The following is a 26166-nucleotide window of genomic DNA, read 5'->3' as shown; positions in this document are numbered from 1 at the left end:
TTAACACAAAATACGTGTCAGTTATATTCTAAGCAAGTGCGTTTAAAGTTGCTACATTTCATGCGTTAAAAGTCGGATTCGGTTAATTAAAAACGTGTTTTCTCTCGTATTTCATATTTGTTTGTCACGTTGTTATTTCTTAAAATGGCCCTTCAGATTAAATTGATGGCCCATTCATTTTCGAAATGGCCCATCAAAAATGTTGACAGTTGCGCCATAGTCCCATTGACCATTTTGGCCTTCCCAATCACTGCATGACCCCCAGGGCAAGGGTGGGGCCAAAATGGCCGACCCAAGTTTTACATAGGAATATATAGGAAATATCTTTAAAAATCCTTCTGAAGATCCACTGGGCCAGGAAAGATGAAACTCATGTGGAATCATCCTCAGGTAGTGTAGATTCAAGTTTGTTCAAATCATGACCCCCGTGGCTAGGGTGGGGCCAAAATGGCCGACCCAAGTTTTACATAGGGATATATACGGAAACCTTTTAAAATCTTCTTTTCAAGTACTTCAAAGCTATGATTAGTGATATTTATATGGAATCATCCTCAGGTAGTGTAGATTCTAGTTTGTTCAAATGATGAACGCCTGGAGGGGGGGGGAGTAAATTCAAGCCCGATGTGCTCATGTGAGCGCTATGGCCCCTGGGCCTCTTGTTAGAAAATCGTCTTCTCAAGAACCACTGGGCCAGGAAAGGTGAAACTTATGTGAAATCATCCTCAGGTAGTGTAGATTCAAGTTTGTTTAAATCATGATCCCCGGGGCAAGGGTGGGGCCAAAATGGCCGACCCAAGTTTTACATAGGAATATATAGGAAAAATCTTTAAAAATCTTCTTCTCCAGAACCACTGGGCCAGGAAAGGTGAAACTCATGTGGAAAGCATCCTTAGGTAGTGTAGATTCAAGTTTGTTTAAATCATGATCCCCGGGGCAAGGGTGGGGCCAAAATGGCTGACCCAAGTTTTACATAGGAATATATAGGAAAAATCTTTAAAAATCTTCTTCTCCAGAACCACTGGGCATGGAAAGGTGAAGCTCAAGTGGAATTATCCTCAGGTATTGTAAATTCAAGTTTGTTCAAATCATGACCCCCGGGGCAAGGGTGGTGCCAAAATGGCCGACCCAAGTTTTACATAGGAATATATTGGAAAAATCTTTAAAAATCATCTTCTCCAGAACCACTGGGCCAGGAAAGATGAAACTCATGTGGAATCATCCTCAGGTAGTGTAGATTTAAATTTGTTCAAATGATGACCCCTGGGGCTAGGATGGGGCCAAAATGGCCGACCCAAGTTTTACATAGGAATATATAGGAAAAATCTTTAAAAATCTTCTTCTCCAGAACCATTGGGCCAGGAAAGACGAAACTCATGTGGAATCATCCTCAGGTAGTGTAGATTCAAATTTGTTCAGATGATGACCCCTGGGGCTAGGATGGGGCCAAAATGGCTGACCCAAGTTTTACATAGGAATATATAGGTAAAATCTTTAAAAATCTTCTTCTTCAGAACCACTGGGCCAGGAAAGACGAAAATCATGTGGAATCGTCCTCAGTTTTACATAGGGATATATGTAGGGAAACCTTTTTAAATCATCTTTTCAAGTACTTCAAAGCTATGATTAGTGTTACTTATATGGAATCATCCTCAGGTAGTGTAGATTCTAGTTTGTTCAAATGATGAATGCCTTGGGGTGTGTGTGTTAAATTCAAGCCCGATTTGCTCAGGTGAACGCTGTGGCCCCTGGGCCTCTTGTTAAAAAATCTTCTCAGACACCACTGGGCCAGGAAAGATGAAACTCATGTGGAATCATCCTCTAGTAGTGTAGATTTAAGTTTGTTCAAATCATGACCCCTGGGGGAAGGGTGGGGCCACAATGGCCGATCAAAGTTTTACATAGGAATATATATAAAAATCTTTTAAAAATCTTCTCAAGAACCATTGAGACAGGAAAGATGAAACTCATGTGGAATCATCCTCAGGTAGTGTAGATTCAAGTTTGTTCAAATCATGACCCCTGGGGGAAGGGTGAGGCCAAATGGCCGATTAATGTTTTATATAGGAAGATATAGGGAAACCATTTAAAATCTTCTTTTCAAGTACAAAATGTACTTCAAAGCTATGCTAAATGATATATTTAGGAACTCATCCTCAGGTAGTGTAGATTCTAGTTTGTTCAAATCATGACCCCCTGGAGGTTTAAAATTCAAGCCTCCCACCCCCCACCTCAGTAAACTTTCAGTTCTGATATGATATGTGCTTTTTCCTAGCCAATTGCTTAGGTGAGTGATGTGGCCCATGGGCCTCTTGTTTTATTCTTAAAAATCATTTCTGCGTGATTCTCATTCTGTAAATTTTTGCTACATTATGAGCTAGTATATGGGAGGCATTCTAACTATGGTTGGGGCTTGTCCTGAGACACATCAGGTAGATTATTCTAACAGTCACAACCCATAGATCAGGTTTGATTTTTTTTATATACTGGTAATTGTTTTTTTAATCATGTAAAATGAGCTGTTTTGACCAAAGCATGCATGTATTTTTGACATTCATAGATGTCTCTCTTTGTAAGACAGATCATATTGTCAGACTTAATGCCAAGATAGTTCATTCATAAAGTCATTTAATATCGGAATGTCTACATTTTGGGGACAGTACTTTTTCATAAACAGAATACAGTACAGGCCGCTTTTTATCACACCGGTTTAATATCATACTCCGTTTTTTATCATAGATATCTAAAACACAAAACCATTTCTTAATAATTCAATGTTAATTTCTTGCGTTATTATCATAGGTAAAAGTGTGTACTTCGGTTACTATAATAGAAAAATTTCGTTCGTAATATTTTTTTCACACCTTTTTCACTCTTGAGAAATCAACAAAACAAAAGATAACAGCTGTCAACACCTGTGACCCATGCACTGTTGCTTATCTATACACAATGGCTTGACTGAGGGGGATTAGTCACACTCCAGCGCACTTACCTGAGCGATGACTCGAAGTTTTGTTTATTTCACAAAGTACATTACACAAGAACAGGAAACCATTCGCAATCAATGAATTGTACATTGATAATAAATGTGTTTTACCAAAATGTGTTGAATCTAAATTTAGTGTCAATTAACCCAAGCTTTCTTACGCTTGTTGGCTGATCGATGTTCATAATTAATCCCATTTAAAAAACGTCCAATTAATTAAGAAGTGATGTGAAATTAACTCGTTAACCAGCCTGTCCAAGCGGCTTTGATCTACATGCTCGTCAGTGTGTCAATTAATGTTAATTATACAGCACCGTGAAGTGTAAATTGGCGCAAGCTGCTTGGATGCAAAGATTATAAAAAATGGGCTTGTGTCTGAGATGATTTTTTCTCCCTGACACTCAGCTTGGATATGTTCACTTACCAATAAATACGCTCACAACCTGTCCCATTTCATCAGTTGCTTCGTGGAGCATTCACCCAAATTAAAATTTAGTGCTTATTTTCTTTCTGTGAAAATCTTCTATCAACACTTCCTAGAAGAGTGTCGTAATTTATTTTTTTTACATATGTAGCGCTGTGTAATTATTTATTTGTGTTTAGTGCTTTTAATTGTGATTAGTGCTTCTATATTTTCTTGTGTGCGTGCCGTGATACGTGTCTGTGTTTCTACATGTGAATAAATTTGTGCTATTCTAAAGTGAAGTGCAGTGCATAATTTCAACAATGGCCAACAAAAGGAAAAGAAACGACATGTCCCTTGCTCAAAAGTACGACATAGTGAAACTTCTCGACCAGAAAACATCACAGTCAGAAATTGCGAGGCGTCTAGGAATTTCCCAATCCACTGTGAGCTTGATATCAAAGAACAGATTAAAGATTAAAGAAGATTATGAGTCTTGTGCTAATCCCGAGAGAAAACGACAAAGAAGCGGAAAATCTGCGGAAGTTGAGGGAGCGTTAAAAGAATGGTTTTAAAGCGGCCAGACATCGGGATATTCTACTCACGGGACCCATCCTTCAAGAAAAAGCAACAGAACTTGCGGAACGCCTCAATGTAACAGATTTCAAGGCAACAGACGGCTGGCTGTCCCGTTGGAAAGGACGTGAAAACATCGGATTCAAGCGAATGCACGGGGAAAAGAAAGATGCCGACACCAACGCTGCAGACCACTGGAAAGTCAACATTCTTCCTGAAATTCTACGAGAATTCAACCCCGAGGACGTCTACAATGCGGATGAAACTGGTCTATACTACAGAGCCATTCCAGAGGGAACCCTTACATTCAAGGATCAACAAACCAGCGGATCCAAGAAAGCAAAGGAGTGTGTGACAGCCATAATCGCCACCAACATGACCGGCACGGATAAAAGAAAATTGTTAGTGATTGGGAAGAGCAAAGACCCCCGATGTTTCCGAGGAAAGAAGAGTCTACCAGTGAAGTATGCAGCAAACAAGAATTCCTGGATGACGGGTGAGATTTTTAGTGAATGGATCTGTGAGTTTAACAGTGATATGTGTAGACAGAAAAGAAAAGTGATCTTGTTCGTGGATAACTGCAGCGCCCATCCCAAAGAATCTGCACAGCGACTCTCCAACATCCGCCTGGAATTTCTGCCTCCCAGCACCACTTCATTGATTCAACCGTGTGACCAAGGCATCATAAGAAATTTCAAATCCAGCTACAGGAACGAAGTTGTGAAGAAAATCATCGGCGACATCGACAACTCGGAGCTATCTGCTAACGACCTTGCCAAGCGTGTAACACTGCTGGATGCCATTCACATGCTAAGGAAAGCCTGGAACACCGTGAAATCATCAACGATACAGAACTGCTTCAGGAAGGCTGGATTCACAGCTGATCAACACCAGGATTCCGATGAAGAAAACAGTGAGATTCTGGAGGGTGTGACGGAAGAACAGCACGAGGAGTTACTGCAAGCCGAAGAGGAAATTCAGTGTCATCATGTTCCACCTGATGAAGAAATCTGTGCTAGCATCACGGCAGAGGAATCGCAGGATGAAGAGGACGACACGGAGATTGAGGAGAGTGTGCAAATTCAACTGCCGGTAACCAAGAGCGAGGGCGAGGAAGCGCTGAACACCTTGAGACGATTGTTTGAGGAAAATGGCTGCAAGGATTTCGATCAACTCTACGAATTGGAGGAGAAGTGTAAAAAGATCTTTGAGCTGCTGAAAATCCAACGGAAGATTACCGAGTTCATCAACTGGATACCGTAAGTATACAAATGTGTTGGTGAGTATGTTCGGAGAAATGTGTAGTGAAATTTTGAACTGACATAGTGAATTGAAACCTTCTTTGTGTTGATTGTTTTATGTGTATTTTGATTAAATAAATAAAATGAATAAAACAATTAGTTTTATTGCATGAACTGTTGTAAAATTAATTTAATACCATATATTTATTCCAGTTGGTAAGTATGTTGCGTCATGCTGAAAGTTTATCTTTGTTTTTTAAATGTTCTGTGGTTTTTACTTTTCAAATACATGTGTTTTTGATGAATAAAAGAAATAAAAGATTTGAACAAACATAATCTCTTTTGTTCTGTTTTTTATCCGATATAGGACCTTTAAACGAATTGGAAACATTGGAAGAATGAATTAATCATTTTGTTAAAAATTAAAGTAGATCAAAATGAAAATAAACAAGATGGATGCCAAGGCAATTGAAAGATTGAATTCGGAGATAATCAAGCTTCATGAAAGCGAATTTAATCATACAAAATGTTAAAATAGTAAGTAAATAACGTAATATTATATGCCAGTTAACTTATATTTCAAATAAACCTACAAATATGATAAGACATGTAACATAACACTTATTTATAAGACATGCAATCATGTAAAAACGGCAGACATTTTATTTGATGTTCATGTCAGACCTCCGAGATGAATTTTAGCTGTCCATGGTTATTATCATAGTCGGTTATTATAAAGTTTTGCCCTGACAAATTAGCTATGATAATAAACGGCTTGTACTGTATTATAAAATGACAAATGGGGAACCCTCAAAAAAGGACTAATCCAAGGTTCATTATTTATTGCTGTTGCAAAATTTCAATTTGTAGTGCCTCTTTTCTCATATATACAATCCAACATAGCTTTAGTTTCATCAGACTGTTATGGTTATGCTACGTTCCCACTGTCGTGCGGTGAGTTACGAACGTCACGATAGATCAATCGTAGTTGATCGCAGAGTTTTTATTGAATTTTATGCCAAGATACGAAGAGATGCGTATAGGTGCGTTTTCATACGTTTTGTTACGCTTTTATGCGTTACGGCCACGATGGATAAATTGCATGTGATACGATCTCTGACGATCTGACAAACGTTCGGATAAGATGAATTACGTTCCAATAGGATTATCAATATTTAGTCGAAAAAGAACCTCGATCTGTCACGAATTTCACGATCCGAGTTCTCGATTTGAAACAATCCTCTACGTTTTAATACGTACTCTTGCGATATAATACGTTCATCGCGCACTCTTGCGCTAATGTACGATAGAATAACACGTTCATTGCAATGTCTTTCACGATCAGTATCAAGATACAACACGCTTTGAGCTACGATTGTACCCCGAAAGATATATAAAAATCTGGCTAAACTGAGTCCATTATATTTTATCTATTAAAAAGTAAACATACAAATACAATCAATAATAATTGCAGAAGTTGAGGTTGATGACAACGCCATGAACGTGGTGTTTGTAGTGTTACTATGGTCATATGTTATTGCTGTCAAAGTAGAGCAAAAGCAGCAGTATGTTTTCTTATCTTTTTATTTTTTTCACCGATGTTGCCTCTGATGGAATGGGTTCAGGTTCAGATGAATATAGGATCTCCCCCTCTTTCCTTTAGGTGGCATCTTTAAAAATATTTTTCCAAAACTCAAACATTTTTTTTCAATCGGGGAAAGAAACTTTAAGAAGAAAGTTTCAATAAAAAGAAACTTTCAATTTTACCGTTATTTATGCAAGCTTAAATACTCGTAATATAGCGTGATTGTCCACAACAAAGCGTTAACACTCGTGTCTAATGGCGTTTACTCTCATGCGTCCGTATCAAATCATCTCTGAGCGGGAAAATACCGTGTCAGCACGTGAGCAGTAGGACCACGCAAAGCGTCACAGATAGTGACAGAACGCGAAACATCGCAACGAATCGCCACTTAGCGGGATGTTTGTTCTGTCCGAGATTGATCCCGATGATCACGAAAGCCAGATAAGATGCGTTTACTAACGATGCAGCTGAGGTTAGTTACGACGTAATTCGATTTGATGCGATGATAACGATTAAAATCTAATCGTGTTAATCGTAGAAAAATTTTTGACAGTCAAAAAAAAATTTCACGATCAACACGATAGCCACGAGTGAACACAAGATTTGTTTCGATTGGATACGATCACTACGATTTGTCCACGTTCGAGTCCCCGATACCAATCGTGGCGCCAACCGTGATAGTGGGAACGTAGCATTATAAAAAACAATTTCTCCAGAACATACTTGCATGGGTGATATTAAAAATGGAGAACTTTGGTCATCCTAATGATAAGAATTACAGAATATATGTAGTCCTGTTTCTCCATATTGTTTCTATCAACTGTATCATACTTTTAGATCAGCAGTAAATAACATAAATGATTTATTGTACATGTTTACTGTTATAGACTTTCAGAAATGTTCACCAATTATAGTTTCCTTTGTTTGATAATTCTTGTTACTTTTATTTGAAGACAATAAGGAGGAGACATCTTCAAAAGAAGAAGAAGAAGACACTGGAGGAGTATTTGATGATACACTGGATTCTATAAAAAGAAAAGATGGTAATTCTTGTATGATTCAATTTTTAAGTCAAATGAGCTTTTCTGATTAAAATTTTGTCTGTAGTCCATCTGTTTGTCTGTAAACTTTAAACATTTACTTCTTGTCAAGATGCAGTCAGCCAATACCAACCATGCCAAACATATTAAAACATTATTCACTTAATGGCTACATCCTCTTCCTAAGGGAGTTTACTAAGAAAAATTTAATGGCATCATTCAATTTCTTCTTCTTAAGGCCATAATAAATAAATTGCTAGATTCTCATCCGAATTTTTTTAAAAATCGAGGCGGGCGGGCGGCTTTTATTTTATATTTTTTATTTTTTCAATTTTTCAGATTTTTTATTGACCTGGTCAATAGGTGTAATTTTATCTACAATACCCGAATAAAAGTCATAGTAAAGGTTCAATTATCGCTTACTTCACATTATCACCAATCTTTTTCAACCAATGACCCTTGTTTACAATATATACGCATGTATAACAGCAATCACCACCTTTTCAGCTGTCAAAAATCATGACGACTTTCGCGGGGTTTAAAACGAAAGTAGAATGGTAGATGAATATCGATTCCGATCAGAATTAAACCGTAGAAAAACAAATATAAAAAAAATCGAGGCGGGGGTATAAAATCGGGGCGGGCGGGGATGAGAATCTAGGAATATTTTTATTATGGCCTAAAGAACTATTCAGGCAGGGAAAAATAAAACAAGTGTAAAAGTTTCATTGCTTAGTGTAGATTCAAGTTTGTTTAAATCATGAACTCTGGAACTAAGTTTGGGCCACAGGAGGGGATCAAAATTATACATATAGATAGATAGGTTACTTTATGATGGGAGCAAAAATATGCATATAGCTCTTACATGTAATTAAAGTAAAATAATAAACAAAAAATTGCTTTCAGATTCATGTATTCTTTGGACCATTGATTCAAATGCAATATTATTTTTTGCCCCTGTATTTAAGAGCTGTATAAAAGTATTGCTAAAAGTGGCATTAATGTATTGATTGAATGTGGAGACATCATAAATTTAAACTATGCTTCTGCTTTGCCCAATTGTTTGATGATTTAGAATATATCGGGCGCCGTTTTGGTATTTAATTAATGTCAAAAAGTGATATCACCTATTCAAGTGGAGATATCACCTATTCAAATAAGTGATATCACCTATTCAGATTTTGAATAGGTGATATCACCTATTTGAATAAGCGATATCACTTTTTTGATTTGAATTGGTGATATCACCTATTCAAAGGGATGATATCACTTATACGAGAAGGCAATATCATTAATTCGAATAGGTGATATCACCTTTTCCTTTCGAATAGATGATATCACTAATTCAAATAAGTGATATTACCTTTTCACATTGAATAGATGATATCACTGATTCAAAAAGGTGATATCACCTATTCAAATTATTTATGAAATAACAACAGCTCCCAAGACTAAATCTTATTTACTTTCACTTTCGTTTTATAACTCATCATTCTAGGAGACAATTTTAGGAGATAACAGTTTTTTTAGCTCACCTGAGCCGAAGGCTCAAGTGAGCTTTTCTGAACACATTTTGTCCGTCCGTCTGTCTGTCTGTCGTCTGTCTGTCTGTCTGTCTGTAAACTTTTCACATTTTCGACTTCTTCTCAAGAACCGCTGGGCCAATTTCAACCAAACTTGCCACAAAGTATCCTTGGGTGAAGGGGATTCAAGTTTGTTCAAATGAAGGGCCACGCCCTCATTAAAGGGGAGATAATTGGGAATTATTGAAAATTTGGTGGCATATTTTAAAAATCTTCTTCTCAAGAACCACTGTGCCAGGCAAGATGAAACTTATAGGGAAACATCCTCAGGAAGTGTAGATTAAAGTTTGTTCAAATCATGATCTCCGGGGGTAGGGCGGGGCCAAAATGGCCGACCCACTCCTTAGGTAGTGTAGATTCAGATTTGTTGAAATCATGACCCCCAGGGGTAGGTGGGGCCACAATGGATGACCGAAGTTTTACCTAGGAATATATAGAAAAAATCTTTAAAAATCTTCTTCTCAAGAACAACAAAGTCATGATTGATCATATTCATATAGAAGCATCCTCAGGTAGTGTAGATTGAAGTTTGTTCAAATCATGACCCCTGGGGGTTGGGTGGGGCCACAATGGACGACCAAATTTTTACATATATAGGAATATATAGGAAAAATCTTTAAAAATCTTCTTCTCAAGAACAACAAAGCCATGGTTGGTCATTTTTTTATTGAAGCATGCCAAAGTAGTGTTAATTCAAATTTGTTCAAATCATGACTCCCTGGGATAGGGTGGGGCAAAAATGAAAGTTCAAACTTATAGGAAAACTAGTGCTAATTGTAACGGGGACCGTTACAGATGTTCCCCAAACACTCCCCAACTCCCAAATAGGACAAAATCTATGCATAAATTTGAGACTTTAACAACGCCAAGTTCATTCAAATTTTAGCATTGCACGCGTGCACATGTGAATGCATGTGCGTAATGACCATATCATCTTGTATACACAATCTATACATTTTAATATACTAAATATTAAAGTATTTAATCCTAAAGTATTTAAAAATACACTCATTCAAGTGCATTTTTGATTAAACTCATTTCACGTGCACGCACGTGCATACATGAGCATGGTGTCCATATCTTCTTGTAGACGTCCATTACATCTCTCTATGTTCTAAATCCCACTCCGTTTGGTTGAAAACCAAAGCAGTTATAGCTGTTTGAAGTTTCAGCCAATCAGATTACAGCGCAAGTACACGCACGTGTATGCATGTGCATGGCAACCATATCATGTTGTAGAAGTTCATTATATCTATGTATGTTCCAAATCCCATCCTGTTTGGTTGAAAACCAAGGGAGTTATAGCTATTTAAAGTTTAAGCCAATCAGATTGCAGCGCACGTGCATGCACGTGATTTTATGATATATGCTATATATCATGTTGTAGGATATATTAATGCATGGCTATGTTCAAAATTTCATAGGATTTCGTCGAAAAATAAGAAAGATATAGACACTTTAGTTTCAGCCAATCAGAGCAAAGCGCACGTGCATGCGCGTGAGATCTTGCTATTTTGACCATGTTATTATGTCTATACTACTAATAAATAATCAAATTATGAGTTTCAAAGCATTTCATCAAAAAATAAAAAAGTTACGGTTATATCTATTATATTGGTCAATTCACGTGTTGCACCGCACGCTCTTGCAAGCACGTGCGCGCAAAATGACCTTGATTCCACAAATCTACATAACATGTCTACTGACCCTAAAAAGGTTTTACCTACATCGGATGAACAGTTTACAAGATCACTCCCGGACAAAAAAGTACCCAGGAAGAAGAAGAAGAATAACTAGAAAAGAAACTTGTTGCGAGCAACGAGAGGTCTTCCGTCCGATTCTGAAAAAACCCCGCAAAATCGAGATGAAAACGTGATAAAACTTTTTATGGAAACAAAGGAGATTGAACCCGGGTCACCAGCATGGAAATACAAAGCGCTTACTGTTACCCTATTGGGACCACATCTCTAAATCTACTTGTATATTACTTCTGAAACAATTCATCTGTCTTAGAATAATGAAAGGCGGTCACTATTCATAATAAAGCGTTAAACCCCACGAGTAAATCTTCGCGCCAAACTTGCTCAAGATGATCACATCGGAATTTGTTACTTGAGTTTTAACAGTAATTTTTAGGATAGATAATCTATAAGTGATGAACAGATGATACTGTTTTCTTTCCTTTATTCGATATGTATTCAACTTTTTATTCCATGCAAAACCATATACAGGCATGTCAATGTTATATATTTCTGCACTATTGTCGCCATTTGTCTACTACTGAAGTCGGCCATGATACATTACCGGTATTTCGTGCCAAATGTCACAAGTAGTTCTTAACGCTATTCCTTTGAAATGTTTGATCTATTTAATGGATCTGATAGCTTCAATGAAAATTAGAAATGTATTTTCTTATAACCTGAATTTCGAGCGTTAGAAAGTATATTTATCACATTATACAAATATTATATCGTATACGGCCAAGTAACACTAAAGCTATGAATTCGGTAAGATTTTCCACGAATTTTGTATCCTGTTTACCTCCAAAGTGGAGATGAGTCACACGTTCATGAAAAGACTGGATGTTTCACTGAAAAAAAAAAAAATCACTCGCCCTCCGATGGTCGAGGAATCTGATAATCTTCATGTTCAATAACTTGCATTTATTACAAGAATATTTATATAACCTTTAATAAACAATCTTTTAAAAAAAATGTTTTTCTTATTTTTTCATTTCTATTCATTTAATATGTCATAAGCGTGCGAGGTAAAATAAACAGAAGTCAAGTAATACTTCAGAAACATAGTGAATATAAAGTCAGGCAAGTTTCTCGAAAAGCTATTACTTATAACCATGGTTTAGGATAAGTTTTCCCTGGTGCAAAACAAAAGTCTGTAGTCATCGTATTTCCAGTTGTAGTCATGTTGTATTCTACTATGAGATGCAGACAAAAGCAATTTCAATAGAAGTTTGAGGAAACCTCATATTAAAACTATACTCAATGCAACGTAATTGCGATGTAGCAATCTAAAGAATCCTTTACATTCCATAAATCTTTTTGGTAGAAGTTTCGTTCATCTAAACGCTCAGCTGACCTTCTAGAACCCGACTTGCTTAATGGCGGTCTTTACGGAGACCGCCGCCATCTTGGACACGCTTCAGATTTTTAAATGCGAATATCTAGTGTGTGGATTGATCAATTCTTAAATAAATTATATATTTGGCCTTTCCAGTAGGATCTTAATTACCATTAATTATATCAAAGAAAAATATTGAAAAACAAAAAAAGTTGAAAAAGTGCACATTTTAAATTCACTTCCTGTAGCGACCGGAAGTACTGACGACGCAAACGAAGTCAAAATTGCACATCTATAACTCATGGTCTATCATCTCTTACAAGTCTCCAGTTAATATCTTGAGCCGTTTTCGAGAACATTCGAAGACAAAATTGCATTTTAAAATCAGGAAATTGCCCATAACTTGGCACTGGTAGCGAATTTTCAAAAAAACGGAATTTTGTTTTAAGTTCATATTATGACCTATAATTCCTGAAATTATGTTCCCCAAACGAAGTTGGGGAACATATTGTTTTTACTCTGTTTCTTATTATGTTCCCCAAACGAAGTTGGGGAACATATTGTTTTTACTCTGTTTCTTATTAAGGTCTTCCGTCTTCACGGAAGACCTTATAGTGATTCTATTGTTTCTTATTATTATTATTATTATTATTATTCTTTTTTTTTAGACAAAATTTTGTGCAGGCGATTTCTCGTAAACTATTCGGTGGATTTCAATGAAAATTTCAGGAATTATAGGTCCTTATATGAATTTTATATAAAATTCCGTTTGTTGGAAAATTCGATACCAGTGCCAAGTTATGGGCAATTTCCTGATTTTAAAATGCAATTTTGTCTTCGAGTGTTCTCGAAAACGGCTAAAGATATTAACTGGAGACTTGTTAGAGATGATAGACTATGAGTTATAGATGTGCAATTTTGACTTCGTTTGCGTCGTAAGTACTTCCGGTCGCTACAGGAAGTGAATTCAAAATGTACACTTTTTCAACTTTTTTTGTTTTTCAATATTTTTCTTTGATATAATTAATGGTAATTAAGACCCTACTGGAAAGGCCTAATATATAATTTATCTAAGAATTGATCAATCCACACACTAGATATTCGTATTTAAAAATCTGAAGCGTGTCCAAGATGGCGGGGCGTCTCCGTAAACTCCGCCATTAAGCAAGTCGGGTTCTAGAAGGTCAGCTGAGCGTTTAGATGAACGAAACTTCTACCAACAAGATTTATGAAATGTAAAGGATTCTTTTGATTGCTACATCGCAATTACGTTGCATTGAGTATACTTTTAACATGAGGTTTCCTCAAACTTCTATTGAAATCGCTTTTTTCTGCATCTCAAAGTAGAATACAACATGACTACAAGTGGATATACGATGACTTCAGTGTTTTATTTTGCACCAGGGAAAACTTATCCTAAACCATGGTTATAATACTTTTCAAGAAACTTGCCTGACTTAATATTCACTATGTTTCTGAAGTATGACTTGACTTCTATTTATTTTTCTTTACGCAGGCTTGTGACATATTAAATGAATAGAAAAGATTGTTTATTAAAGGTTATATGAATATTCTTGTAATAAATGCAAGTTATTGACATAAATAGTATCAGATTCCTTGACCGTCGGAGGACGAGTGATTTTTTTTTTCAGTGAAACATTCCAGTCTTTTCATGAACGTGTAACTCATCTCCACTTTGGGGGTAAACAGGATACAAAATTCGTGGAAAATCTTACCGAATTCACAGCTTTATTGTTACTTGGCCGTATACGAAATTATATTTGTATAATGTGATAAATATTCTTGTACTTTCTAACGCTCGAAATTCTGGTTATAAGAACATACATTTCTAATTTTCATTGAAGCTATCACATCCATTAAATAAATCAAACATTTCAAAGGAATAGCGTTAAGAACTACTTGTGACGTTTGGCACGAAATAATGCATCATGACCCGACTTAGTAGTAGACAAATGGCGACAACAGTGCAGAAATATATAACATTGGCATGCCTGTATATGGAGTTGCATGGGATAAAAAGTTGAATACATATCGAAACCAGAAGTCTCTGTCGAGACTGAAGCTCTACTGGTACTTATTATATAGCAAAGGAAGAGAAAAGTACTTAAGCTGTTGAAACAGGAATTGAAACTTTACAACAGCAATAAATAGAATAATGATCCTTGATTAAGTCTCATTATGTTCTTAGTGTAGTCTACTTGCATGCCGCATTATATTATAATCAGACTAAAACTGTATTTGGGGTAGCATTTTGAGAGTATATAACAGAAATTTCTATTTTTAGTAACTGTGGCAACACCGTTCACTGAAGTGAAAAACCGATACATAGAATTATGTACCTTATTGTAGTCTACTTATGTGCCAAGTTATATTGAAATCACACCAAAACTGTAGGAGGTGTAGCATTTTAAAAGAATTTCACAGAAATTTCTATTTTTAGTAACGATGTCAACACCGTTCATCGAAATCAAAAACCGATACATAGAATTATGTATCTTAGTGTAGTCTACTTGTGTGCAAAGTTATATTGAAATCAGACCAACACTGTAGGAGAAGTAGCATTTTGAAAAATTTCACAAAAAATTCTATTTTTAGTTACCACGGCAACACCATTCATTGAAGTGAAAAACCGATACATAAAATTATGTACCTTATTGTAGTCTACTTGTGTGCCAAGTTATATTGAAAAAAGACCAAAACTGTAGGAGGAGTAGCATTTTGAAAATATTTTACAGAAATTTCTATTTTTAGTAACCACTTCAACACCGTTCATCAAAATCAAAAACCGATACACAGAATTATGTACCTTATTGTAGTCTACTTGTGTGCCAAAACTGTAAGAGGAGTAGCATTTTGAAAATATTTTACAGAAATTCTTATTTTTAGTAACCATGTCAACACCGTTCATCAAAATCAAAAACAGATAAAAGAATTATGTATCTTGGTGTAGTCTACTTGTGTGCCAAGTTATATTGAAATCAGACCAAAACTGTAGGAGAAGTAGCATTTTGAAAAAAAATCTTAAAAAATTCTATTTTTAGTAACCACGGCAACACCGTTCATCGAAATCAAAAACCCATATACAGAATTATGTATCTCAGTGTAGTCTACTTCTGTGCCAAGTTATACTGAAATAAGACCAAAACTGTAGGAGGAAGAGCATTTTGAAAGAATTTCACAGAAATTTCTATTTTTAGTAACCACGGCAACACCGTTCATCGAAATCAAAAACCGATACACAGAATTATGTATCTTAGTGTAGTCTACTTGTGTGCCCAGTTATATTGAAATCAGACCAAAACTGTAGGAGGAGTAGCATTTTGAAAAATTGTTTACAGATGGACAGACAGACAGACAGACAGACGGACGGACGAGGGACGCATTACTATCGCATAAGCTCTTCTGGTCTCTGACCAGTAGAGCTAAAAAGGAAAGAAAACTGTATCATCTGTTCATCATTAATAGATTATCTATCCTAAAAATTACTGTTAAAATTCAAGTTACAAATTCCGATATGATCATCTTGACAAAAGTTTGGCAAGCTGGCTGGCATTTTACAATTCCAAACTGAATTTTTAAACAAATGTAATGTATGTTGGAATAAAAAAAAGCAATCTCGCGATATTCGAATGTTAAATTTGAAGCGGGTTCCCAAAGGTGTAATCGGTACCGCAATGGATTTTCACGCTGGCTACCTGGATTCGATCCCCCGTGTGTCCGATTTTTAAAATCACTTCTTCAGTTTGATTTTACGTTGTTTTTTTCTGAATCGGACGGAAGACCTCTCGTTGCTCGCAACGAGTTTCGTTTCTAGTTATTATTATTATTATTATGTTCCCCAAACGAAGTTGGGGAACATATTGTTTTTACTCTGTTTCTTATTATTATTATTCTTATTATTTTTCTTCCTGGGAAAATTTTGTCCGCGAGTGATCTTGTAAACTACACATCCGACTTAGGTGAAACCTTTTTAGGGTAAGTAGGCATGTTATGTAGATTTGCGGAATCAAGGTCATTTTGCGCGCACGTGCTTGCAAGAGCGCGCACGTGCAAAACGTAAAATGACCAATATAAAATGGATATAACCGTAACTTTTCTATTTTGTGACGAAATGTTTTGAAACTTATAATGTAAGGATATATTAGTAGTAAGCACAAGATGACATGGTCAAAATAGCAAGATCGCACGCGCATGCACGTGCGCTTCGCTCTGATTGGCTGAAACTAAAGTCTCAATATCTTTTTTGTTTTTTGATAAAATCATTTGAAATTTTGAACATAGTCATATATTTGGGAGATCTACAGCCTGTATTATAAGATTTATCATGAAAGCATATGCATGCATATGTGCTTGCAAGAGCTCGCACGTGCAACACGAGAAATGTCCAATATAATTGATACAGACGTAACTATTTAAATTATTGATGAAATGCTTTGAAACTCATATTATAAGTATATATTAGAAGCATAGACAAAATGACATGGTCAAAAAAGTAAGATCTCACGCGCATGCACGTGCGCTTCGCTCTGATTGGCTGAAACTAAAGTCTCAATATCTTTCTTGTTTCTTGTCATAATCCTTTGAAATTTTGAACATAGACCTACATTATGAAGATCTACAGCATGATGTATAAGAATTTTCATAAAAGCATGCGCATGCCCGTGTGCTGCAATCTGATTGGCTGAAACTTTAAATGGCTATATCTCCTTTGTTTTTTGACGAAATGTTTTGAAATTTAAAGCAAAGTCATGCATTAGGATATCCTACAATATGATATAGAAAAAAAAATCAGGTAATCACGCGCATGCACGTGCGCTGCAGTCTGATTGGCTTAAACTCGAAATGGCTAAAACTCCCTTGTTTTTCAACCAAACAGGATGGGATTTAGAACATAGATAGATACAAGGGACTCCTACAAGAAGGTATGGTCATCATACACGTGCACGCACGTGCGTGCATTTGGAACGAGTGAAAAAAAAATACATTTGAAAGAGTGATTTTTCATACTTTTGGACCGAATGCTTTTATATATTGTATATTTAAATATGTAGATAGTGTAGACAAGATGATATGATTATAACGCACATGCATTAACATGCGCACGGGTGCAATGCTAAAATTTGAATATAATTGGTATCCTTCTGAGAAAACGTTGTTAAAGTCAAAAATGCACAGAGTTTCTCTTATTTAATTAAGCTTACAGGGAATATGGCACAAAAAAGGAGTTGGGGAGCGTTTGGGGAACATCTGTAACGGTTCCCGTTACAATTAGCACTAGTTATTATTATTATTCTTTTTTCTTCTTATTTCTTCTCCGGTACTTTTTTGTCCGGAAGTGTTCTCAGAAACTGTTCACCAAACTAAGTTAAAACCTTTTTAGGGTTAGTAGGCATGTTGTGTAGATGTGCTGAACGAAGGTCATTTTGCGCGCATTCGCATGCACGTGCGGGCGCGTGCAATGAGTAAACTGACTGATATATTTAATATGGTTGTAACTTTTATATTTTTTGATAAAATGTTTTGAAACTCATTATATAAAGATATATAAGTTGTGTACATGAGATGACATGGTCAAAATTGCATGAACTCACGCGCATGCACGTGCGCTTTGCTCTGATTGGCTGAAACAGAAATCTTAATATCTTTTTTGTTTTATGATGAAATGCTTTGAAACTTATATCATAGACATGTATTAGGATGTACTACAATATTATATATAAAATTTTTCATGAAATCACGCGCATGCACGTGCGCTGCAATCTGATTGGCTGAAACTTTAAATGACTATAACTCCCTTGGTTTTCAACCAAACAGCATGGGATTTAGAACATAGATAGACATAAAGGACTCCTACAAGATGGTATGGTCACCATTCACATGCATGCACTTGCGTGCACGTGCGTTTTGATCTGATTGGCTGAAACAAAAATCTCAATATCTTTTCTGTTTTTTTTACAAAATGCTTTGAAATTTAAAACATAGGTATACTTTAAGATGTCCCACAATATGATATATAATAATTGTCATGGAAACATGCGCATGCACGTGCGCTGCAATCTTATTGGCTTAAACTTTAAATGGCTATAACTCCCTTGTTTTTCAACCAAACAGGATGGGATTAAGAACATAGAGAGACATAATGCACTCCTACAAGAAGGTATGGTCATCATGCACGTGCGTGCACGTGCATATGAGTAAAATAGTGTAGACAAGATGATATCGTCATTACGTTCATGCAATCACATGCGCACGCCTGCATTGCTTAAATTTGAAATACTTGGTATACTTCTGGGAACACGTTGTTGCCATCTTAAATGCATAGATTTTGCCTTCTTTAATGAAACTTACAGGGAATATGGCACGAGAAGGGAGTTGGGGAGCGTTTGGGGAACATCTGTAACGGTTCCCGTTACAATTAGCACTAGTTATTATTATTATTATTAAGGTCTTCCGTCTTCACGGAAGACCTTATAGTTATTCTATTGTTTCTTATTATTATTCTTTTTTTTTAGACAAAATTTTGTGCAGACGATTTCTCGTAAACTATTCGGTGGATTTCAATGAAAATTTCAGGAATTATAGGTCATTATATGAATTTTATATAAAATTCCGTTTGTTGGAAAATTCGCTACCAGTGCCAAGTTATGGGCAATTTCCTGATTTTAAAATGCAATTTTGTCTTCGAATGTTCTCGAAAACGGCTCAAGATATTAACTGGAGACTTGTTAGAGATGATAGACCATGAGTTATAGATGTGCAATTTTGCCTTCGTTTGCGTCGTCAGTACTTCCGGTCGCTACAGGAAATGAATTCAAAATGTGCACTTTTTCAACTTTTTTTGTTTTTCAATATTTTTCTTTGATATAATTAATGGTAATTAAGATCCTACTGGAAAGGCCAAATATATAATTTATTTAAGAATTGATCAATCCACACACTAGATATTCGCATTTAAAAATCTGAAGCGTGTTCAAGATGGCGGCGGTCTCCGTAAACTCCGCCATTAAGCAAGTCGGGTTCTAGAAGGTCAGCTGAGCGTTTAGATGAACGAAACTTCTACAAAAAAGATTTATGAAATGTAAAGGATTCTTTAGATTGCTACATCGCAATTACGTTGCATTGAGTATAGTTTTTATATGAGGTTTCCTCAAACTTCTATTGAAATTGCTTTTGTCTGCATCTCATAGTAGAATACAACATGACTACAAGTGGAAATACGATGAATACAATCTTTTGTTTTGCACCAGGGAAAACTTATCCTAAACCATGGTTATAAGTAATAGCTTTTCAAGAAACTTGCCTGACTTAATATTCACTATGTTTCTGAAGTATTACTTGACTTCTGTTTATTTTACCTCGCAGTCTTATGACATATTAAATGAATAGAAAAGACAAAAATAAGAAAAACATTTTTTAAAAAAGATTGTTTATTAAAGGTAATATAAATATTCTTGTAATAAATGCAAGTTATTGAACATGAAGAGTATCAGATTCCTTGACCGTCGGAGGGCGAGTGAATTTTTTTTTTCAGTGAAACATTCCAGTCTTTTCATGAACGTGTAACTCATCTCCACTTTGGGGGTAAACAGGATACAAAATTCGTGGAAAATCTCACCGAATTCACAGCTTTAGTGTTACTTGGCCGTCTACGATATTATATTTGTACCATGTGATAAATATACTTTCTTACGCTCGAAATTCCGGTTATAAGAACATACATTTCTAATTTTCATTGAAGCTATCAGATCCATTATATAGATCAAGCATTTCAAAGGAATAGCGCGAAGAACTACTTGTGACGTTTGGCACGAAATAATATATCATGGCCGACTTCAGTAGTAGACAAATGGCGACAATACTGCAGAAATATATAACATTGGCATGCTTGTATATGGTTTTGCATGGAATAAAAAGTTGAAAACATATCGAATAAAGGAAAGAAAACAGTATCATCTGTTCATCACTAATAGATTATCTATCCTAAAAATTACTGTTAAAACTCAAGTAACAAGTTCCGATGTGATCATCTTGAGCAAGTTTGGCGCGAAGATTAACTCGTGGCGTTTAACGTAAAATTATGAATAGTGACCGCCATTCATTATTCTAAGACAGATGAATTGTTTCAGAAGTAATATACAAGTAGATTTAGAGATGTGGTCCCAATAGCGTAACAGTAAGCGCTTTATATTTCCATGCTGGCGACCCGGGTTCAATCTCCTTTGTTTCCATAAAAAGTTTTATCACTTTTTCAGCTCGATTTTGCGAAAGGGGGGGGGGGTCAGAATCGGACGGAAGACCTCTCGTTGGTCGCAACGAGTTTATTTTCTAGTTATTATTATTTTTCTTCTTCCTGGGAAAATTTTGTCCACGAGTGATCTTGTAAACTACACATCCGACTAAGGTAAAATGTTTTTTGGGTCAGTAGACATGTTATGTAGATTTGCCGAACGAAGGTCATTTTGCGCGCACGTGCTTGCAATAGCGCGCACGTGCAACACGAAAAATGACCAATATAATGGATATTGCTGTAACTTTTCTTTTTCTTGATGAATTTTTTTGAAACTCATAATGTAAGGATACATTAGTAGTATAGACAAGACGGCATGGTCAAAATAGTAAGATCTCACGCGCATGCACGTGCGCTTCGCTCTGATTGGCTGAAACTAAAGTTTCAATATCTTTCTTGTTTCTTGTCATAATCTTTTGAAATTTTGAACATAGTCCTACATTATGAAGTTGTACAGCATGATATATAAAAATTTTCATGAAAGCACGCGCATGTGCGCGTGCTGCAATCTGATTGGCTGAATCTTTAAATGGCTATATCTCCTTTGTTTTTTGACGAAATGCTTTGAAATTCAAAACATAGTCATGCATTAGGATATCCTAAAATATTATATAGGAAAAAATCATGAAATCACGCGCATGCACGTGTGCTGCAATCTGATTGGCTGAAACTTTATATGGCTATATCTTCTTTGTTTTTGACGAAATGTTTCGAATTTTAGAATATAGTCATTCATTTAGATATCCTTCAATACGATAAAGATAAAAAATTATGAAATCACGCGCATGCATGTGTGCTGTAATCTGATTGGCTGAAACTTCAAATGGCTATAACTCCCTTGTTTTTCAACCAAACAGGATTGGATTTAGAACATAGATAAATATACGGGACCCCTAAAAGAAGATGTAGTCATTATGCACGTGCTTGCGCGTGCGTGCACGTGAAATGAATAAAATTTAAAATACACTCTAATGAGTGTATTTTTTTAATACTTTTGGATTAAATGCTTTGATATTAAGTATATTAAAATTTTAGATAGTGTAGACAAGATAATACATGGTCGTTAGGCACATGAACACGCGTGCAATGCCTATTTTTAAATATATTTTGTATTTTTCTTGGAAGACCTTGATTAAGTCTCAATTCCATAAAGTATTTCTTATCTAATAGAGATTACAGGGAATATGGCACCAAAAGGGAGTTGGGGAGCGTTTGGGGAACATCTGTAACGGTCCCCGTTACAATTAGCACTAGTTTTCATTGAAATCCACCGAATAGTTTACGAGAAATCGCCTGCACAAAATTTTGTCTAAAAAAAAAAGAATAATAATAATAATAATAATAATAAGAAACAATAGAATCACTATAAGGTCTTCCGTGGAGACGGAAGACTTTAACTAGAGCCGAGCTCGTTGCAAAGCAACGAGTAGGTCTTCCGTCCTGTTCGACCGGAAGTAACTTTTATTTTTCAAAAAAATGTGTAATGAAGTCCAAAAATGATTTAATCCACCACTTCTATGTTAATTAATTACAGTCATATTTGGCTACTTCCTGTTTAACCGGAAGTGACGACGACGGACGGAAAATTAAGATTTAAGCCTCCATTTACATATGTTAACCAAAATCCTTTCAGGAACAGCAATAATATGCAATTTTTGACTACTTCCGGTTTGACCGGAAGTGACGTTGCTGGACGTTATCTAACGACGCCATTAGGTAAAGCTTGACATTTTGAACAACTTTGCTTCTTGGACGTATTAAAAATTCTCAATACTTTTTGAGATATAAAGAAAAAACTTTCAGCCCCTCTAGGCCCCTTATTATAGGGGCCAGCCCTTTTTTTATCTATCGTTTGAAAGATCTTGGAATTCTAAACTTTTTTTGTTCTATATGTTTTCACAAAATATTTTTAGGTAAAAAGATATCGTAGAAAATGTGTTAAAAATTTTGAAATTCGCGAAAGGACTATTTTTGGGCCAGAGCTAGCGTCGGCGCTTCGTACTTCCGGTAGTTGAGATATACCAAATACACATCTCCAAAGGTTGCTTTATCAGCACTGAAAATTTCATGCTTCTGTGTTTAGTGCTTTTTGAGAAAACTGCCGGACAAAGTGACCCTCTAAAAATCACTTATTCGCCGAAAACTCCAAACCGGAAGTGACGTCATCAAATAAAAAAAAAACGCCTTAAGTTAATATAATTTGTCATCAATGCTGAAAGTTTCATGAAAATCCGTCGACACATTTACGAGAAATCGCCTGCACAAAATCGGTAAGAATAATAATAAGAAAAGTTGAAAAGAAACAACAGAATCAGTAGAAGGTCTTCCGTTGGAAACGGAAGACCTTAATAATAATAAGAAACAGAGTAAAAACAATATGTTCCCCAACTTCGTTTGGGGAACATAAAAAGCCACAGTAAGTCAAAGAAATATGTAAGCATTCTTTGTAGATTCAAGTTAATTCAAATCATCCCCCTATCTGCCTTTTAGGGTTAGGTTGGGACCACATGTGTAGTCAAAATGTAGTCAGTCCATTTCACTGTACAACACATCAAACATAGGGCAAGTAAAGTTTCCTGTGTTAAAAAAAGAAATCTCAACAAAATTTCCTACTTATTTTGCATTGTGTCAATTACATATTATTTTATAGAATATTTATTATTTCTTTTAAAACTATAAAAATGAAATCTATAAATCAAGGTAGAACAAAAGTTTTTAGCACACCTGGACGAAGTCGAGACGAGCTTATGCTATACCATCGGTGTCAGCGTTTCAGTTAAAGTTTTATGAGCAAGTCCATTCCGAAGTAAATGTAAGCCCTACCTGGACCAAACTTGCATAGATGATGAATCTAAGGATGGACACTACCAGATTTGCTTTGGATCTGGATCTGACCTACATTTTTCAGATGAGTAAGCAGGTTAAAGTTTTTGGAGCAGGTCCATTCCCAAGTACTACATGTATAAGCCCTACCTGGACTAAACTTGCATTGATGATGCATATAGGGATGGACACTACCAGACTTGCTTCAAATATTGGATTTGACCTACATTTTCCGGACGAGTGATCAGGTTTAAGTTTTTGGAGCAGGTCCATTCCCAAGTAACTATAAATCCTATCTGGACCAAACTTGCATGAATGATGCATCTATAAAAGATGGGCAATTCCAGACTTGCTTTGAATGTAGGAAATGAAAGACATTTTAATTACCAATGAACTTGAAGACCTACTTAAACAGAACTTGCATGAATTTTGTTGTCAGGATGCACAGTTACTATGAAGAAAACATTATGTGAGAACTTGCATGAATATTGTCAGGATGCACACTTACTATAAAGAAAACATTATGTGAGATTTGCACAACTTGTACTGAAAACATTTGCTGAGATGAGCTTCGGAATTTTTGATTACCTATGTTTTTTTCTTTGCCTTCACATTTCATAATCAATATATCCATATGAACATAATTTGAGAGGGTCTTTTAAGAAATGATCCACTAATCTGGATAATTCATTTATTTGAGCAATTTTGTTGGGGACACTCTGAGGTTTCCTCATTGATAAGGCACCACTGAATCATGATAAATAGCACTATTTGTTCATCAAAAAATGCTTTTGTTAGCTTAGCTCACCAGAGCTTTTCTGATCACCTGTTGTTTGTCATCTGTCCGGCTAGCTGTTTTGCAGTCCATCTGCAAACTTTTCACATTTTCAACTTTTTCTCAAGAACTACCGTACCACAAAGTATCTTTGGTTGAAGGGAAGTTTATTTGATAAATTGTTGAAACAAAAGAGCCAATTAGCTCCTTACAAGGGGAGGTAGTCAAGAAAATACAAAAGAAGAGTGCAGTCATTAAGATATCTTCTCAAGAAATACTTTGCCAGAAAAGCTGAAACTTGTGAAGCATCCAGGGGTAGTAAAGATCGATATAAAATTTTTCAAATCATGACCCCTGGGGTTAGGGCAGGTTCACAATAGGGAATCCAAATTTTACACTGAAATGCGAAGGGGAGAAAATTTAAAATTTTCTCAAAAACCACTGGGCAAAATAAGCTGGAACTATGTTTAAGTAAAATCATAATTTTAATAATTAATATATGTATTAAAGTTCAATAATAAAATGAATAATTAATATATGTACTAAAATGTAAGTTTTCTATATTGTAGATGAAGAGAAAGGTGGTTCTCAGGATTTACATGAGTTTCTGGAAGAAGTGTCTACAAGACTAGCAAAGAAAATTCTTTATTGTATTTTGAGAAACCATGTGACAGATCCAAAAAGTTACCTGAACGATGAATCAAAAATAACTTTGGTCAAAGAATTTTTACCAACAGAGTATCAAGCATCTGTCAATATTGACTCGATACAAAAGAAATCTATTCCTGTCATGTATACAATATTGCAGTTGTCACTTGACAAGGAACTTCAACCCAAGTCTGGTTGGGGTCAAGGGGTCAAGGACAGAGACATTGGGGTTGGAGATGATGTAGAGAGATTGTATCGAGTTCATGAACTGTATAGAGGAATTGCAAATCCAGAACAAGTATCGTTAGCTGGATATACAAGTTTATTTGAAGTGCTTTTTGAAGCTGTTGAAAGATTAGATGTAAAAGGATGGTGTAAAGAAGATTACCAGGAATTCGTCCAAAAATGGGAAAATCTGCAAAAAAATCAGTGGTTTAGGGATAATTTGAAAGCTCTACAAAGTTTTTTCAAACAGTGGTCTCTTAGAAGCAGTGCTACTGATTGATATCTTATAAGAAAAGGTATGTTTACCTTTTAATTATAGAGAGATGCAAATGGTGTAAGATGTTTTCAAAGCAGCTCAAACCATATGGTTTTAAATATTAAATGCTAAAGATTTGAGCATCTAAAATATGCATAATTTTTTCTTATTTATTCTTCTGAATTAAGTTTTTAGGTCATCTAAATTACTCATGTGGTCTATTTTAATCTATTTTTGTACTTCTTCATGCAATATATGTCACCAGTCATTATTTAACAATTTACATTTAATTTAATTGACGATTTTTAACTTCTTTTTTTGAAAACAATAAACCAATATCATTTTATTTTGGCATTAGAATATCTATAAGTTAAAGGGAACAAAAATATGATTTTCATAGTCCCTGTCCCCAAGGGACTGAGATACGAGGCTCAAACCATTAAAACATGCAAAAATTTAGAAATCTTTCTTTATTTGACATCAAGAAGTTGCTCTGTTGCTATGGCTGTAATAAGCATGAAGCTCTCTATTAGAATTATGAAACTCATGGCACCAGCATCCAGAGTCATGGATTTTCATATCTCCCTGCATATCTATCCAAAAAAATAATATATGTGCATGGTTATAATGAGCAATTAGGAT

At 35.6% G+C, this 26166-nt stretch overlaps 1 protein-coding gene and 1 pseudogene across 2 annotated transcripts in view; both read left to right on the top strand.

Annotated features, from left to right (window-relative positions):
- Positions 1-25683, top strand: part of LOC134270694 (uncharacterized) — an 87615-nt gene extending 61932 nt beyond the window's left edge. For both annotated transcript variants that reach the window (XM_062752943.1, XM_062752944.1), the window contains exons 10-11: positions 7742-7831; positions 24965-25683. In XM_062752943.1, coding sequence (XP_062608927.1) covers positions 7742-7831; positions 24965-25548 — 674 coding nt within the window. In that variant the 3' untranslated portion in view covers positions 25549-25683. The remainder of the gene's footprint in view (positions 1-7741; positions 7832-24964) is intronic.
- On the top strand, positions 3684-5225 carry LOC134270693 (tigger transposable element-derived protein 4-like; annotated as a pseudogene).
- Positions 25684-26166: the final 483 nt, after the last annotated feature.

Source organism: Saccostrea cucullata, unplaced genomic scaffold (genome assembly GCF_032062105.1).
Source record: "Saccostrea cucullata isolate Sc308-1 unplaced genomic scaffold, CSIRO_AGI_Scuc_v1 ctg2044, whole genome shotgun sequence".
NCBI classification, from domain to species: domain Eukaryota; kingdom Metazoa; phylum Mollusca; class Bivalvia; order Ostreida; family Ostreidae; genus Saccostrea; species Saccostrea cuccullata.
This window is presented reverse-complemented; position numbering and strand designations above follow the sequence as displayed.